At 50.6% G+C, this 16,796-nt stretch overlaps 1 protein-coding gene across 1 annotated transcript in view; it reads right to left on the bottom strand.

Moving 5' to 3' along the window:
• Positions 1-16,796, bottom strand: part of ARHGAP17 (Rho GTPase activating protein 17) — a 70,494-nt gene continuing 53,698 nt past the window's right edge. The window contains exons 17-20 of the mRNA XM_029945699.1: positions 16,279-16,509; positions 14,107-14,285; positions 9,276-9,878; positions 1-1,700 (exon numbers count right to left, since the gene is read on the bottom strand). Coding sequence (XP_029801559.1) covers positions 1,570-1,700; positions 9,276-9,878; positions 14,107-14,285; positions 16,279-16,509 — 1,144 coding nt within the window. The 3' untranslated portion in view covers positions 1-1,569. The remainder of the gene's footprint in view (positions 1,701-9,275; positions 9,879-14,106; positions 14,286-16,278; positions 16,510-16,796) is intronic.

Below are 16,796 nucleotides of genomic sequence, written 5' to 3' on the forward strand. Positions count from 1 at the left end.
TGGAACTCATGAAACTGAGATCATGGTGTGTGCTGAAACCAAGAGACGCTTAACCTGCTGAGCCACCCACGTGCTTCAATAGGTACCTATTTCAGTGTAATTAGTAAGTGTAGGAAGCACTTTGGGGGCACAGGGAACTGAGTCGGGAGGAAAAAGTGATTGCCCTTTTCAAGTGAACCTGGTAGGCGTCAGCTTGGAAGGGGGCCGGTGTCCTCTGCACCGTGCCAGGGGAACTGTGTGTGCTGCCGAAGTGAAGTCACAGGGCCAGTGTCTTCCAGGCAAGGCCCAGGTCACTGATGTGCGTGGCAACCAACTCTACCCATGGAGCGGTTCCAGGCAGCCAGCACCGGCAGCGTGTGTCCGTCCCTAGCCCCAGGAGGAGCCCACCACCTCTGGGCCGCCGGGAGGGGCTGCCATCCAAACAGACACCCAGACTGTCTGCCTCTTGCTGCTCCATTTCCCCATCTGTTCCTCCCGAGTGTTCCAACCCCGGGAAAGCAGTGCCTTCCAGCCGCTGGAAAAGGGAATTCCGGTGGGAAAGAGCGGCTTCGGACTCCTGCACTGGGTCTGCGGGGCTGGCTGACTGTTTTCAGTGTCTCCGGTTGGATGGGGAAGGGAGTCAGGACCGGTAACTGCAAAGGAAGAGCCCGACCGCAGAACATTTCGCTGAGGGACAGTCAGTCCGGGAGGTCTCCGGGGCACCTGGGGGCTGGTGTCCTTGCAGTGACTTGCCCTCCATTCCTTCAGGCTTCTACAGTCACAGTGAGACCCCGACATCTCTTTCGAATTCTATCTGGGTGAGAGACGACATGCATGCGCGCGCACACACACAATCCACGCTCTCGCTTCCAAGAATGGTAAAGTTTTCATATAAACCACAGAATATATTTAATTCAAATTAAACATGAAACTAGAATATTGTTCGGTCCTTATCAAGTAGCAATTACATTGTTTAAAAAAAAAAACAACAGAACAGTACGTTTCTTTCTACGTTCTGCAATCCAGCAAGGCACAGGTCACATCCAGTTTGCTGAGGTGACGGATCCAGCGGTCACCGTCGGTGCACGTGGTTTTCGGGGGCTGGGGCAGCACCGACCATACTTCATACAAAATGGTTCTGCAGCGATTCTGAAGGAGAGGGCCCTCCCTCCCCAGGTATGGGAGTGGAAGTCCAAGGAGCAGGAAGTAGGCGATTCGAATAATGAACGCATTTTATTAAGTAGTTAATGCGGTGCAGCGACAAGGCTTCCTACCCACGTCTTGGCGGGCGTGCTCCTTCCAGTCTAGCTACTTCTTTCCTTTTTCTTCTTCCGTTTTTCCTTCTTTCAAAGATGTTTTTGGGCGTGATTTCTTTCCCGTGTAAAGAAAGCCAGCATCCTCAAGACACAGGTCATTCGGCTTCAAGTGTCAGCCCCCACCTTCTCGGGCTGGGGGAAGGCGAGGCCCGGCATGTCCGGCCTCTGTCTCCCTTCACTGAACGCCCTTCACTGTTGGGTCTGCAGAGGAAAGTGGGCACCTGCCCTGCTCCACGCACCAGGGCGGAGGGGGCCGGGGCCGGGGGGGCTTTCTTCACAGGGCCGTGCTTTCCGTGTCGTTGTCTATGTCCAACAGAATGTGCCCAGGCAGGTCTTTGCTTGCGGAGTCTGAATGCGTGTCGGGAAAGGTGCTGCGAAGCGGCTCTGAAACTCTAGAACTGGTGTCTGGACAAAAACAGGAGACACGGGGTCAGCGTGTGGCAATGCCCACGAGGCCGCCCGAGGGTGCTCTGAGGAGAAGGGGAGCCAGGAGGTCCGAGTGGGCCCATGCACACACACCCTCTCTCACTAGAGCCGCCAGCAGCAGTTGAGTCAAGCCTCCAAGAGCCCGGGGCAGCTCTCAGATGCAGCCCTTGCTCGCTCTGAACGAGGAGAGGAAACCTCATTCTCACCAAGGCCTCTGACGTGCTAACGAAACTCTCCTCACAATGCCTGGGCTGCGGGGATGGGCGCCCTTCACTGGGGACAGCCCCCCTCTAAGGCTGCGGAGTTGTTCCTCTAATGCTATGCCAGCCTCCCACCAGTGACCCTCTGGGCTGGATCATTCTGGGCTGTGGGGCTGTCTGCAGGATGCAGAGCACTAGATGCCAGTGGCAAATGTCCGTCTCTTCCCCAGGGTGACAAAGATGTCTCCAGACACTGACAGATGTCCCCTGGCAACTGCCCTTGGTTGACCATCACTGAGGTAGATGGCCAATCTCCCACAAGTATTTTCTCTTCTCTTCCTAACACTTACAGGCCAGTTCCTTCATGTCTTATTATGTTGGCTGGGATTCCGTTAGCAAGAGGGCAAACACCTAATCCTCGAGCCATCGGCCCCTCACTCCTAAACTCACAACAGACATCACCACCTACCACAGCCCTCCTCCCAGGGGGGCCAGGGGTCTCAGATGCGCTTGTGCATGGACAAGTACTCACTGAGCCCCCACCTGTGAGGGCGTAACAGAGAACAAGCCAGACACGGCTTTAATGAAGCCGACAGTTGAGTGGGGGAGACAGCCCCTCATCAGGACAGAACCATTTGTTTCTCTAGGAGGTGTGTGTTCTAGCAAATTGTGTGAGCCTGGAGAGAGGTGGGAGGGCTGGTGCAGGAAAGGAGAGAAGTTCAGATCTGCCGGAGTTGCCGGGCTGGGTGGGTGTGCTGGGGGGTTTCCCTGTTATGCTTAAGAGATGCTCTCTGTACTGGTCATGGTGCAGGTGACACCATGTCTGCCGCTTCCGACAGGACTTCTCTTTCACCTGTCCCTTGTCCACAGGGGCCAGCGGCAGATGCAGATACATCTTGGGGGCTCCCTGCTCCTACGCAGCCCTACTGTCCTGAGCTGCGAGATCTGTCTCCTCTCTTCCCTCACAACGGGTTCCTGGGTTGGCAGGCCCCGCCCCCAAGGCTTCCAGTGTACCACAACTTAAGGAAAAGTTTCTAGATCTGTGGAGATGCCGAGATGTCAAAGAGTTCAAGTGCTGAATGCCGGTGCAGACAACCGGGTCAGCTCTTGGGTTAACTGTACCACCGACTGAACTGTGCTGCACTGCCCGGCCCGGTGGTGCAGTCAAGGGGGGTCTGCGTGCATGGAATAAGGATCCAAATGTCTCAGACTTGACCTTGGCAGAAAGGGAGTCCCTAGGCGAGCCTCCCAGATGCCTGGGACAGTGACTGGTTAATGGCTGATGGCCAGCTGGATAGATGGATGGATGGACGGACAGACGGATGGATGGATGGATGGAGAAGAGTCATCGGCCCAGCCATCGCTCCAATCCTCCCCTCCTATCACCTCAGGTAGAGCAGTCATGTCTCAAGGACAAGACTCCTACCAGAAATCTATGGCAAATTCAGTCCCGTCACCATTATCCTAACCCAACGAGGGACAGATGGTGCAACCAGTCACAGTCTCTTTTTAGCCCAAAGAAGTTACGAGAGACTGTGGACCCACCGCACCTGGTGGGGGCGCATGACGCACAGGCACTATACTCATTGGTTAGGTTTCTACTTGTTAATGTGTGGGTTTCTATGCAAACCAACACCGATCGGCCACAGATCCTTCTCAGAGGACAAACTCACTACCTACCTGCCTATCTACCTACCTTCCTTCCCTTTTTTTTTTTTTTACATCACATGTAAATAATTCCTGGATTTGTACTTTCCAGAATTCCTCTATTTTTGATGAACACACCCGACCTCACACCCAGGAAGAAAGTGTGTGGGGGAGCGTAAGGGAAGTCCCCTCTGCCTCATGCCCGCTGCCCCTGGTTTGCATGAGGTTGGCAGGTACCCTATTTCCCAGCACCCCCCTTACATGAACCATTTTTTAAAAGGAAGATAGCAAGTCTGTTCACCCACGACAAGTAGTACAAATAGGCATGTGTGCAGAGACAGCTTCTAGAAGGAGCTTACTCTTCATCACAACGGCTGCCACCATGGAGTGCCTACTATTTCCCAGATATTATGCTAAGTGTTCCACACACCTCATCGCGTCAGCTCACCGCACCCCTACATGAAATCATGGCAAGGCAGCAGGAGTGCCACCGTGGAGGTAAGAAAGGGGGACTCTGAGAGGCTCAACTCCTCGGAGGATCAGAGCCACATCGGTGGGACTCTGGAGTCTAAGTGACGGCGCTTCCCTCCTCCCGATAGGAGTCTGTGCGTCCGCGGGTGAGGGTCCTGACAGAGAAGGCAGGATCTGAGGAGATGACGCCTGAGTCTTAAACACTCTGCTTCACAGTAGTAAAAAAGGTTATTTTAGAATGATTCCCGCAGGAACTCTTTCTTGTTTTTTTTGTTTTTTTTCTTTTAATGCCTCTGAAGCTTTCTGGCTGCGAATTTACATAAGGCATGATTTTCCATTATATGCATTCTAAGAAGGGCTGGCCTTGGAGCATACAGCTTGGAGCTAAGGTCACATGACTGATATATGAAAAAACCAAGAACAAAAAGACAGCTGCCCAGGACCCTGCCTCTGCTCAGGCAGAACGTTACCCCTGATCCGGGGTTTGGACAAATCTAAGCGGGTTCCTTCCTCTCTTGAGTATCTGTATCAAGGAGGTGGGCCCCCGGAGGGCCAGGACGGGCACTCTATAACTTCGGACCTGGTCTTGGAAGGTTTGTCACTTCAACGATTCTGAATATGTGCTTTAGGTTGTCAGCCGACCCTCCAAGCAGTCCAAGGTCACTCTCCCGGCCACTGTGTTACCTAACAGGTCCAAACACAGACTTAGAATTACACTTCGCAGAAACAACTGCAGGGCATCTACCCTGCCTCCTGACCAATCTGTCTGAATGACTCCCTTGTGCCCCTCACCAGCTCGCTGGGGCTGTCCGAGACTTTCCTATCTGTGAGAGACTCGGCGTCAACTCAGTATTATTTTTACAAAGGACAGATTCCGCTCAAGTCTCACTGGATGGTCACCTTGACAGGGTTCTGGTAGCTATCTGTTAAACATAACCTGCAAGGAGAGGCAGAAGCCACTTAAAAATGTCCAACTACGAGCAAAAATACACCTGGTTAATATTATGCAGTCATCGAGAAGAAGGTTGTAAAAAACATCATAACACGGGAGGGGCACTGACGTGAGTAAGGTAAAATAAAAATGCAGGACCAAAATCCATATACGCAAAATAATTATGATCACACTCCCCTTTGGGCTTCTAGGAAAGAAAAAATAGAGAAAAACCCAGACTGTGAGTAGTGAACTTCTTCAATGGGAGCAGCGTGACTTATTATTTCCAGTTTCCAAATTTTCTTTAATAGCTATGGTTAACTTTTTTAAATGCGCTACTTTTGGGAGGTAAAAAGAGGTTAGTTTTAAAAAAGAACACGGTGAGAACCAGCAAAGTGTTGAGTTCTGAGGGACGGCCCCGAGAGCGACATGATGCACCATCGCACGGTGGACGGGCACCTCGTGGGATACGTGTTCTCGGGCTCATGAACTATCAGGAAACATTGTGGAATATCTTCTGCTCCTGAGCGCTGTCTTTTTAACCCACAAAAGAACTGCTACTGGGAAAATCAAACACTGCATCAGAATATAACATGGGTACCTACGCCCCAGTCCTCCTGGGTTTGGGTTCGAGAAGGCTAGATCTGGGCATATGCATTTTTATTTTTATTTTTTATTTTTGAGAGTGCACAAGTGGGGTAGGGACAGATCTGTGCTGACAGCAGCAAGCCTGATGCGGGGCTCGAACTCATGATCTGTGAGATCATGACCTGAGCCGAAGTCAGACGCTCAACTGACTGAGCCCCCCAGGTGCCCCGGGGCATCTGTATTTTTAAAGCGCTGACCTATGAATCTAGTACATAACTCTGATTATCCATTTTTTCCAAGATAAACAAGATCACAAAGAGCTAGCGCTCACTTAGGACCCAGTGTATAACGACAAGGTGTTTTCTTGTGTTCTAATCCCTTCAACAAAAATTCTCATGAATATCGCCCTTTTACTGATCAGCCAGGTTGTGCCTTTGCCTGGTGTTACACAGCTGAGGTTCTAATTCGGGCATGCCCAAGTCTACAATGTCTTCCTTCTACTACACCTCAAGCCTGCCCAGTACAGAAAAGAACAGAAAGCAGAGTAGTCACCAGGCCGGCCCTGTGACCCCCTGTCACATGTCTGTGAACACACTTAGTACTCAGAGTGATCGACAGCAAGCAGGAACGAAGCCAGCGTCGTTTAGTACATGCACTGTTAGCAGGGATGCAAGCAGGCAGGGTTAGGGTGCCCGGTTAGTAACAGGCGTTAGTGCACAAGGAACGATCATCAAGTAGCACAAACGCTTCGGCCAATCAGGTGCCTTGTCCTTACCATTAAATATTCCAATTTGGGTTCTTACTGCATATGGCAGGTCATACATCTAAATTATTTAATAAAATGTTTCAATTAGAACACTCTTGGCTAAAATTTGTTACTTTAAAAACAGCAAGACGCAAACTCTTTTTACTTTCAAAGCGAAAAGGCTTGCCACACTTTCTGCAGTAATGATACAGAAGAGCTTCCAATGACATCAGAGTCCCTCCGTTCTTCTCTGCCGGAGCTGAACTGCCAGATGACGGTGGCCCAATCTGCTTGGCAGCAACGGTCTTCCCCAAGGGTTTATCCTAATCCCCAGGCCTTAAGTCAACTTTTTAGGATTAAATACTGTAGGCAAATAACCTGTTTTAGGAACCTGTCTATGGTTTTCCACACGAAAACATAATGTCATAATAAAGGATGGGCTTCCAAGGAAGTTACATCTTTTTTCTACTTGAAATACCCAATGGCTGTACCCAAGAATGGTTCATAATAGCAGCTTGCTCAATACTAGTGGACGCATGAATCCTAAATGCTGGCCTCTGTGTGCTCCCAATGGCAGTCTGGGCAATTTTAAACAATTAAAAGTTACTGCTGCAATACAAAGATAATTGTGGTGGCCTGGAATTTCTTGAGTTTAGGAGAATTCATAACATAGATTGGTTTTTATATACTTAGCTAATATCTTAAGGCAAAGTACTTGTCATATAAAATGTCCCTGACCTGATAAAGTACAGGGCATTACGGTGTTGCACTGGATCAATAAGAGGATGTCCTGGAATAAACACACCTGAGGTGGGAACGGTTTTAAAGCACAGACATGATTCCAGTTTTCAAAGTTTCCCATCTGCATAAAAGGAAAGATCTGGGGATGAAATGCTGGTGTGTCACAAGCTGTGAAGGGTTAAAAGGCTCCGCCTTAATTAGGGTTTAGTCACTTCACTCTTGTGCACGGCTTCACTCCCAGCAGGGCAATTCCAGACTGCTGGGTTATAAGGAATCAGGATGTGGAATCACGCCCGTCCGTGCCTTCCTCCACGTCTTTAAAGCTGCACTCATTTCCTTTTCTGGCTTCTGCGGAAAGTCTTACTCAGACCAAAGCTGTGAATACTGGCAAAAGGAGCCGACCACGGGTTTAAGGCTCAGATCAGCCGGTTAGAGCAATGGTACGCATGACGAGAGCCCTATCATGTCCAAATGTGGACCTGGAGGCACGGCTCAGATGGGACTAACAGTGCCTTTTGAAAAGCTCATATGGTTTAAGAAAGCAAAATGTAAGCGTGCTAGAACGCGAAGGAATTTAGTGTGGGATCTTTGGAAGAAGACTGGTTGGTTTGGTTTGGTTTGGTGCTGAGAATTTCAAATATCAAATTAAGAAGCTCCATGCAGTTAACTTGCACTTAAGATATACAAGTACACGGGGAACACAAGTTTCTGTGCTGACTGCGCCCGAGTCCTCTGTGCTTGGACGTGATGAGCCAGTCCGCCACAGGGAAACCACTGAGAAGAGCAGGACACTTCGGAAAGGCTGACCAACAAGAAAGAAGACATTTCTAGTATCTTATATGAGCAGCTTGGAATCGGGTTCTCAATCTACTGACAGCTACCTCGAATCTGGAGCACTGCAGCTCAAAATGCTTTTGGTGAGAACAAACGTAATGTCCACATGCTACAGAACGGACGGCACAAGGTCCGAGAGCTGGTCCTGAGCACATGGTCAAAAGCACATTTGCAAAACATGGTTAAGCAGCAGCATACGGAGCTTGGTGCGGGCTGCTCGGGGTGGGGGGCGTTACAGACCTTAGTCCTGGGAACCTTCCCCACCTGTGAGGGCACTAGGAAGGGCATCTATTGGGAAACAAACAAACAAACACACCAATGTGGCTTTGGCTTTTAAAAATAAAAGCTGGAGTGTCATCATAAATTATTAACCATTTATAATATGCAAGTTATTCAGTATGTGCCTGGGGGGCGGGGAAGGTTATCACAAGACTAGCTGGCTAACCCTTATCCTTTGGGGTCCCAGTCTGGGGTATACTGTTGCCTCATTTTCAGCAGGGAAGTCACACAGTAGAGCTGGATGGCCCGGAGATATAGTCCACCTCGTCTCTAAAATTAGCTCCATGTCGAAAATGGAAAATTAATCTGTTGTGATTCAAAGCTCCTGCCATTTTAAAAAAACACATAAAAAAAAAAAAAACCCCATCTACCCCACCCTTAACTCAAATAGTGTATTAGTGCCCTTGGGGTGGAATTTTGAAAAGAAATCATAATTAAATAAAAGGATCATGTTCTCCACTGCCTATAAAAAAACACCCTGTTAGGTAGCCTGCTGAAATCTGTTCAATCATCACCACCTGAAACAGGTTTCCATGGGAATTCTGGGAAAATGTCAACCCTTCCTTCCCCCACCACCTAAAGCCAGCACTCTGAATTGATTGCCCCCAAGATCCTCGGGGCACCAAAGTGGCACAGATCCCGTTTTTTAAAGTTATACCTGAAATGCTTCACTTACTATGAACATTTTTACCTTTAGAAGGAAAAGAAGTATCCTAATGAGGAAGAAATGAACTTCCTGCTCATTGTGGTAGGGTACCTTCCACATGGATTCATTACACTTAGAAAAATGTCAAGGTAAATAAGTCTTAGACACAGAATGAAACTAAAAGTCAGTGGCCAGCTAACTTCAAGGGCCAGGTAGTGAATATTTGTAGACCCTGTGGGCCCAATAATCTCTGAAAGCACTATACAGCTCTGTTATGTTAGCACAGAAGCGGCCCAGGCCAATACCTGAACAAATTAGAGCCGCGGTGCCCCCAATAAAACTTTATTTACAAAAACGGGCTGTGGGCCAGATTGGGCCCGCGGATGTGGCTTGCGGACCCGCTGTATACCCAGGCCTAACGGAGGGGGCAGTACAGAGGTAATGAAAAAGTCCGAACAGATTTCTCACTTACCCGTCACTATTTTGGAGGCTGTGGGAGCCGCGTTGGCGAGGGCGCCGTCCCCTGTGGCGTGGGCGCCGGGAGGATGTGGGGGCGGGGGCACGCTGGGCCGGTTCCTCGGCTTTGGTACTGGTCTCGGTCTCGGCAAGGTTCCTGCGTGGGGCTGCGCCGTCTCGGGGTTACTCGCAGCCTGGGGCTGAGAAGCCGGCGGGCCGGGGTGCTGTTTTCCCAGAGGCGGGGTACTGGGGGGCGTCGGGGTGTGCGGCGGGGTGTGCGGCGGCTGCTCCAGTCCGTACTCGGCGGCCGGGCCCTGGCTGCAGGGTTTGGCGAGCCCCGGCGGCGCTGCCTGCGTCGGGGGCTGTGGCGGCGGGTGGCTGGGGGCTTGTATGGGGGGCAAGCTGCTGGAGTACCTCCGGGGCGCGCAGGGCTGCGGGGTGGCGCTCGGCGGGCCCGGGGCCTGGCCGGCGGGCTGAGAGGGAGGAGAAGGGCTTCGAGTGGCTGGCTTTGGTGACAGGCTGGGCGGGTGCTGAGATGTTCCCGGAGAACTCTGGCCCCCGGGGTGGCCGGGAGGCGCGTTTCCTGGTTTCGGGGGCGCGGGAGCAGGTTTTTTAACCGCTGCACAAAGGAGGAGAACACCTTTCAGTGAGAAGAGCACGGGAGAGCCAACACCACCTTTGGCAGGTGACCGCGGGGTACTGTGCGCCTCGTGGAGGGACGCCATCCAGGGGACGCTTCACCTCGCGGTCGTCCTCCCCCAAAGCCCTCGGCCCCCTCTAACCAAGAGAAAGCCAGCTGACCGACGCCGAGGCCTGACCCCACACTCCCCCAAGCCGCCTAGGCCGGGAAAGTACAAGGGACGTGAGATACCATCACGGCCCATAGGAGCCCCTGGACTCAAGGTGACTGAGTGTGACGCGATGTCCTGGATGCCAGCGGGCGTGCGGCAGCAATGAACACCAGGGGGAGCAGCTCGTTGTTAACAGTAACGCTGCAGGTGCGGCCGTGAGAGGCCACGGGGGAGTGGGGGCACCGCGGGGACCTCCGAGCTTAAAGCTTAGTGACAGGGGAAAGAGCTGATGGGTACCAGGGAGCAAGAGGACTGACTCTGCAGCTTCTCTGCAGATCTGAAACTGTTCACAAACAGAAAGTTCATGCTCAAAAAAGAAAGTACTTTATACACATACAGACCTTTTAAAGACCTGTTATTTTATTTTTTAAGATTTTTTAGTCATTTCTACACCCAACCTGGGGCTTGAACTCATGACCAAGAGTCGCAGGCTCCTCTGAGCCAACAGGGCGCCCCAAGACCTGTTGTTTTAAAAGTTCAATAAGGGGGCGCCTGGGTGGCTCAGTCGGTTAAGCCTCTGGCTTCGGCTCAGGTCATCATCTCACAGTTCATGGGTTGGAGCCCCGCATCAGGCTCTGTGCTGACAGCTAGCTCGGAGCCTGGAGCCTGCTTCAGATTCTGTGTCTCTCTCTCTGCCCCTCCCTCACTCACACTCTGTCTTTCTCTCTCTCAAAATAAGTAAATACTAAAAAAGAAAAGTTTAAAGTTCAGTAAGAAAAGAAGTCAGTCAAGGCGCACCCCTCCCCCGCCCCCCAGAGTCACTGCTCTTAGCTCACTGAGTTGCCCACTGGTCAGTACCCTTCGCTGGTGACCTGATGGCCCAGTAAGAAAACAGGAGAAGCAACAACAGCTGAAGGTACGGCCACCAATCATGATTGATCTGCCTGTACAACATACCGGGGGCCCCGGCCCTGAGCCAGTTTCTCTAGACAGCATGATTTTTTTTTAAGTAACAGAAATTCTACCAGTTCCAGAATCATTTGAATTAACAGATATATTCTCTTTATAAGTACAAATAAGTCTGGAGGAATTGCCTTAGATGTATCTATGGAGAGCTGAAGCACATCACAACCCTCTCTCTATCAGCTGAGATTAGCATCACTAAGGGAACGTCGGGGTAGAATTTGCTACCAAGGAGGGTGAAATGGAAGACAATGGGGTCGGACCGGCTTTGGGCTGGGAGAGGTGGGTGGAAAGGAGAGACTTTCGCATTTTTTTAAGTTTATTTATTTATTTTGAGAGAGAGCATGTACCCTTACAAGTGGTTACCCCACCTGTACCCGAGAGAGAGAGAGAGAGAGAGAGAGAGAGAGAGAGAGAGAGAGAGAGAGAGAGGGAGAGAGAGAATCCCAAGCAGGCTCTACACCATCCATGCAGAGTCCAACGCGGGGCTTAAATCTGTGAATTGTGAGATCATGACCTGAGTTGAAATCAAGAATCAGAAACTTAACCGACTGAGACACCCAAGCACCCCAGTATTTTTCAAATTGTACTGAGATCCTACTTAAAGAGATAGGGAAATTAAGGACATGTATCATTTACCCAGCACATCACCAGCACCTTAAAGTAAGGCCCCTTACGTAAGTTGAGTCTCATAAGCTCATTCCAAGATGGGCATTGTTACACCCATTTCACAATGGAGAAAACTGAGGCTCAGAGAGGTCAAATATCTGTAAAAGGTCAAGTCTTCTGCCAGCTAGTAACTGGCAGAATAGGCTCACAACCATGTTCTATGGATTCCTTGGACTCTCTTCATCCCTTTCCTCTTTCCTACACTGCCTGGCTCTCTGCTTCTAGGCCCAGAATTAAGGAATGGAAAGGGTATAAAGTCTGCTTTGCTCTCCTGGCCTACACGTTTAGACCCCAGACCTCAGAAGACCTTTCCCCAAAGAAACAACCACCCAGCAGACAAAAGAAGGAACGTTTGGAATATTAGCTGTACTTTGGTTACCATAGCAACTTAAAAAGTTCTGGGGCACCTGGGTGGCTCAGTTGGTTAAGTGTCTGACTTCGGCTCAGGCAGTGAGCCACACGCCAGGCTCTCTCCTGTCAGCACAGATCCTGCCTTAGATCCTCTGTCTCCCTCTCTCTCTGCCCCTCCCCCACTAGCTCTCTCTCAAAAATAAACAAACGGTTAAAAAAGAAAAAGTTCTAGTTTTCTCTTCTGAGCAACATTAACTATGAATTCACACCAAGTAAAAGACTGTTCCTGGTGCACGTGGGTGGCTCAGTCGTTTATGTGTCAGACTCTTGATTTCAGCTCAGGTCATGATCTCATGGTTCGAGGGTTCCACCCCACCCCCCTCCCGCCCCCAACGTTGGGCTCTGCACTGACAGTGTAGAGCCTGCTTGGGATTCTCTCTCTTTCCCTCTCTCTGCCTCCACTCTGCTCCTGCTGTCTCTCTCACTTTCTCTCAAAATAAGTAAATAAACTTAAAAAAAACTAAAAAGAATAAAAGACCATTCCGGACATTAAAGGGCGTAGAGGGAATCAGAAGAGGAAGCAGGAGAGCTGGGTGCCAGGGAGGTGGGGGAAAGGTGGGTGTTGCCTATGACCGCCTGTGAGGTTTGGGGAGGCTGAGGCAGGGGCAGAAGGATCAGACTCGTCCTATGAGGAAGCCAGAGACCTGTGGTTTGGGGAAGCGGGAGTCAAGACTCCTAAGATGCCATAAGATGGGCCTCAACTTGGAAGCAGGGTTCCACCCAGAATCCAGGAAGGGAAGACCTCCTTACGCTCCAGGGTCAGCTGGGGTACAGACGAAGATATTGCTGACTGCAGGGAGGACCACAAGGACCCCGTGGGTCTCTGACCAGGCGGCACATACCTGACTTTGCCTCCCTGCCTGTAGTTTATAAGAATTCCACCTAACGTTTGTGTTACGCTTTATAAAGTCGGTGCTTTCATGGGCATTCCTACAATATGCCTCTTAAGAAGGCATTTTTATTTCTACTTTGTATTTGCAGGGATTCAGTTAGGAAAGGTGAAACTAGCGGCTTTAATCCAAGCAGCTCTGCGGCTTTAGCTCAAACTTTTGAGTCCAGGCCTTTTACCATTTATCACAATTGCCCAGCCTTGACCAGGCCACCCGAGTTTAGCTGTCTCTCCTAAGTGGCCTGTCCCTGTGGCCTCTGCCACCGCCGGGGCGGGGTCTGGTCACTTCGGGGGCAGGGTCTCGTCACTCTGGGGGCAGGTGAGTAAGACCCAGAGGTCTGCTGCACCACAGGGTGTCTATAGTACTCTTAGAAATTTAAGAGTAGATAGATCTCTGGGTAGGTCTCTTCCCCCAATAAAATAAAGTCTCAACAGAGCCATGAGAAGATGTGGGTTGGAGAGCCCCAGAAGAGAAGACATGGAATGCGGATGCTCTGGAGAGGGGATGAGCTCAGTGTAGGCAAGGAACGGAGAGCAAACCAGCACTGCCGGAAGCGTGGTGAGAGAGGGCAGTGGTTCAGAGCGGGGCCCAGAGGCAGGCCGACCACGGGGCCACATGAGCCACTGGAGCCTTTCAACCGAGAGAAGACACGATCTGCTGTGTTTTCAAACAGGCTTCATAACTGCCGGGTGGAGAGCGTGCACGGGTATGGATGGGAGCGATTCCCATCCCAGGTCAGTCAGGACCCAGGAGGCCCTGACCGCCATCTCGAGGGTTGCGGACCCCTAAGGCTGGGCTACTGAGGAGGCTGTGGCGGTTTCCAAACAGAGGGAGGGCTTGTCATGCCAGATTCCTGGAAAACTGGGAGCACTGCTTCTGAGAAGCAACTTTTGGTTGCTGGACTCTCTGGCTTAAACATACTGTGCGATGCCTACTTCTCTGTTCTCCATTATTTCATTTCTCTTCCATGACTTTGCTCTTAAAATGACTGATTTTTCTGCTCACCCTTTTATAAACAGCCATGGGAATGATCTGTTGGAAAGCCTTGCAAGCGAATCCCCCGCACTAACCCAAGGATGTCACGCATCCCTCTCGAAGGGCGAGGAGTCAAGTGGATGCTTACCTCGGCGCAGAGTGTGCGGGCTAGGGCCGGCGGAACTGTGTCCTGGGCCCACCGAGAGCTGATGGGAGCCGGCGGCCGGCGCCTGGGCCTGGTTCGGGCCAGCAGCGGTCTGACTGCTGCTTCTCCCCGGGGCGGGGGCGGGGGCGGGGGCAGGTGCAGCGTCCTTGGGTTTCGGCGGACTAAAAGGAGCAGAAGTCAAGTTAGACATCAGACATTTCCCAGCTGGAAACCTAGTAAGCATGCTACAAAATACCAGCTCCCAACCAGAGTTTTCATCTCGGCAGACAAGGAGGTGATCTGGGATTTTAAGCAGTTCTCGCTGGGTCTACACAGCTAACTAATATGTGTTTGGGGCCATCCAGGACTAAATATGAGATTCACTGCATCACACTGTCTTCCAGCTCTTCTGCCCCTTGAACATCATGATAGAGACCATTTCAAGCAACCAACCAGAAATTTCTAGTTTGCCTGTACTTAGATTGGGCAATACTGAAAAACGCAAAAGGGCTTTTGGACTTCAAAATAATGAGATTTTGACACACGGTGTATAAAACAAAGCAAAAGCTATGGAAAAATACTAGAGCTGGAAACTACAAAGCACTCAATTATTATCAACAGTGTGGACTTGAGGAAAGAGAAACCCTTTGATCGCTCAAAGTCCAGACCTGGTTAGTAGCAGGGGAGACAGAGATGAGAACTCAGGCTAATTCCTGGGTCAGGACCTTTTACGCTAAACCTGATGGCGACATTTTTGTCAGGGTCACCCAACAGTGAATGCCACCAGTGAAGTGTACACAAAAATATCTACACAGCAAAAAAACAAAAGCAAACCGAGGACTGGCGTTCTATGTTTCCTTCTGTCCTTCTGCAGTGAATTCTAATTACTGTCTTAAATAATGTATTTAAGCCTTGATTGATCAGGTTGAATGCTAACATGTACACACAAGTGTAAGAGTTTGCGAGTATTTTTATTTCTCAAAGAAAAAAATTTAAGCCTAAACAAGACATGTAGGGCAGCGGTTTGCAAGACAACACAGAGCTTATGATGTGCATATGCAGCCTGGGGAGTATGAAGCCTCAGGTGTTTTTCAGCAGAATGTGAACTTCTACCAATGATGGACTAAAAAGGAATTCAGGAAGACCCAGAGCAGTCAGAGTTCAGGTGTGAGGACCAAACAAGAACTGGAGTTCACACACCCGAGGCACTCACTCCCCATGCAAAGGAGGGGAAGGGAGGGGCGGGAGCTCTCCGGAGCCAGCTGCATCTCTGCGCATAATGTGTGCATGCAGACACAGGTCATCCTTGCTCCGTGCATTTATTTTACTTTATGTGTGATTATTTAGTGCTTTATAGGTGGCCTAGCACGTGCTCTGCAGAGGGGCTTGTCTCTTACAGCAGCTTCTGGTCCTGAACCACCAGAGGTACCATCAGAAGTGGCCTCTGGAGGTCATCTGCCTGCGTCAGTGTGGAGAAATGAATTCCTGACCATAGAAATCTCAAGTTCAAAGGTCTTCTTTCTTAAAGTTGCTGTATACTATCCTACTCCAGGTGGCTAATCTAAAGGAAGCCACAAAAGAGCCTTTTAGGAAAATTTAGCATCATATTTTCTCCCACGTACTCAGGTATCAATTTGCCTGCAAGACTGAAGGCTAGGGGTTGGAAAGGTCTCAGTCACCAACTGCGCCTAAAACAGTATCCGGAACTCAGTTAGTTAGTAAGTCTGGATGGATGGATGGATGAATGGGTAGATGGGTGAGTGGGTGAGTGAATGAATGAATGAACAAATGCCAAGAATACTATAACCTAAGTAACTTTCTATATTCAAGTGTTAACTAGTTAGCATACTAGATGACAACAAGCAAGTGGTCGACGGACATCGAGTGCACATCCAACAGGTAAAAGAGGTTTATAATACTGCTAGCCACCTATTGGCTTCCAGCACCGAAGCAGTATGCTACAGAATGCAAACGAATGTTGCTGCTTTTGGAAAACAGGAAAGGAAGCAAGTAATTTGCAGTCTTTTTCCCCCATCCTTTGCCAACCAGAAGAACAAAGGCAAATCTGGTTCACTCTCTGCTGAGTGATTCTGTGGGCCTGGATGCCACGCCCACAGGCCAGCCTCTGCAAGACGGCTGGGGCACTGGGCACCCAGCAGAAGCCGGCCTCCTTACCTGTTGCCCAGGCTTGGCCCCTGCTCCAGTGTGCCCGCAGAGGAGGGGACAGCCCCACCCCCTGTGCTGCTTTCAGCCCTAGAGCTCTGGGGAGGGGGCTCTGGGCCCGCAGGAGCCAAGGTGCCGCCATCTGTGGGTGGGAGTGGCGGCTGGAAAGCTGGGGCTATGTGCTTTCTATTTAGAGTGCCACCTCGCCGGTGGGCCTGGAAGTCCATAAGCTTCACACCAAAGCTACACAGAGAGAAGAAACAGTCAACACACCATGCAAGCTGAGTACGGAGACAGAAGTCCATCGGTCCACGCGTGTTGAAACCAACACGCGTGAACAGCCCCCCAGGTTGCCCAGCATGCAGTGAAGCGGTGTGGACCAGGTTCACGGTCATCCCTACCACCAGGGCAAGCAGTTCAACCGGGCTTTCAACCTGTGCAAGCCTAAAGACCCAGTGCTGATCAGTGTCCTTTCTCAGGATGGGGGTGAACAGCTGCAAGCCAAGGGGCAGGCCTCGTCTTGGTGAGTG

This window comes from Suricata suricatta, chromosome 8, assembly GCF_006229205.1.
Source record: "Suricata suricatta isolate VVHF042 chromosome 8, meerkat_22Aug2017_6uvM2_HiC, whole genome shotgun sequence".
NCBI classification, from domain to species: Eukaryota; Metazoa; Chordata; class Mammalia; order Carnivora; family Herpestidae; genus Suricata; species Suricata suricatta.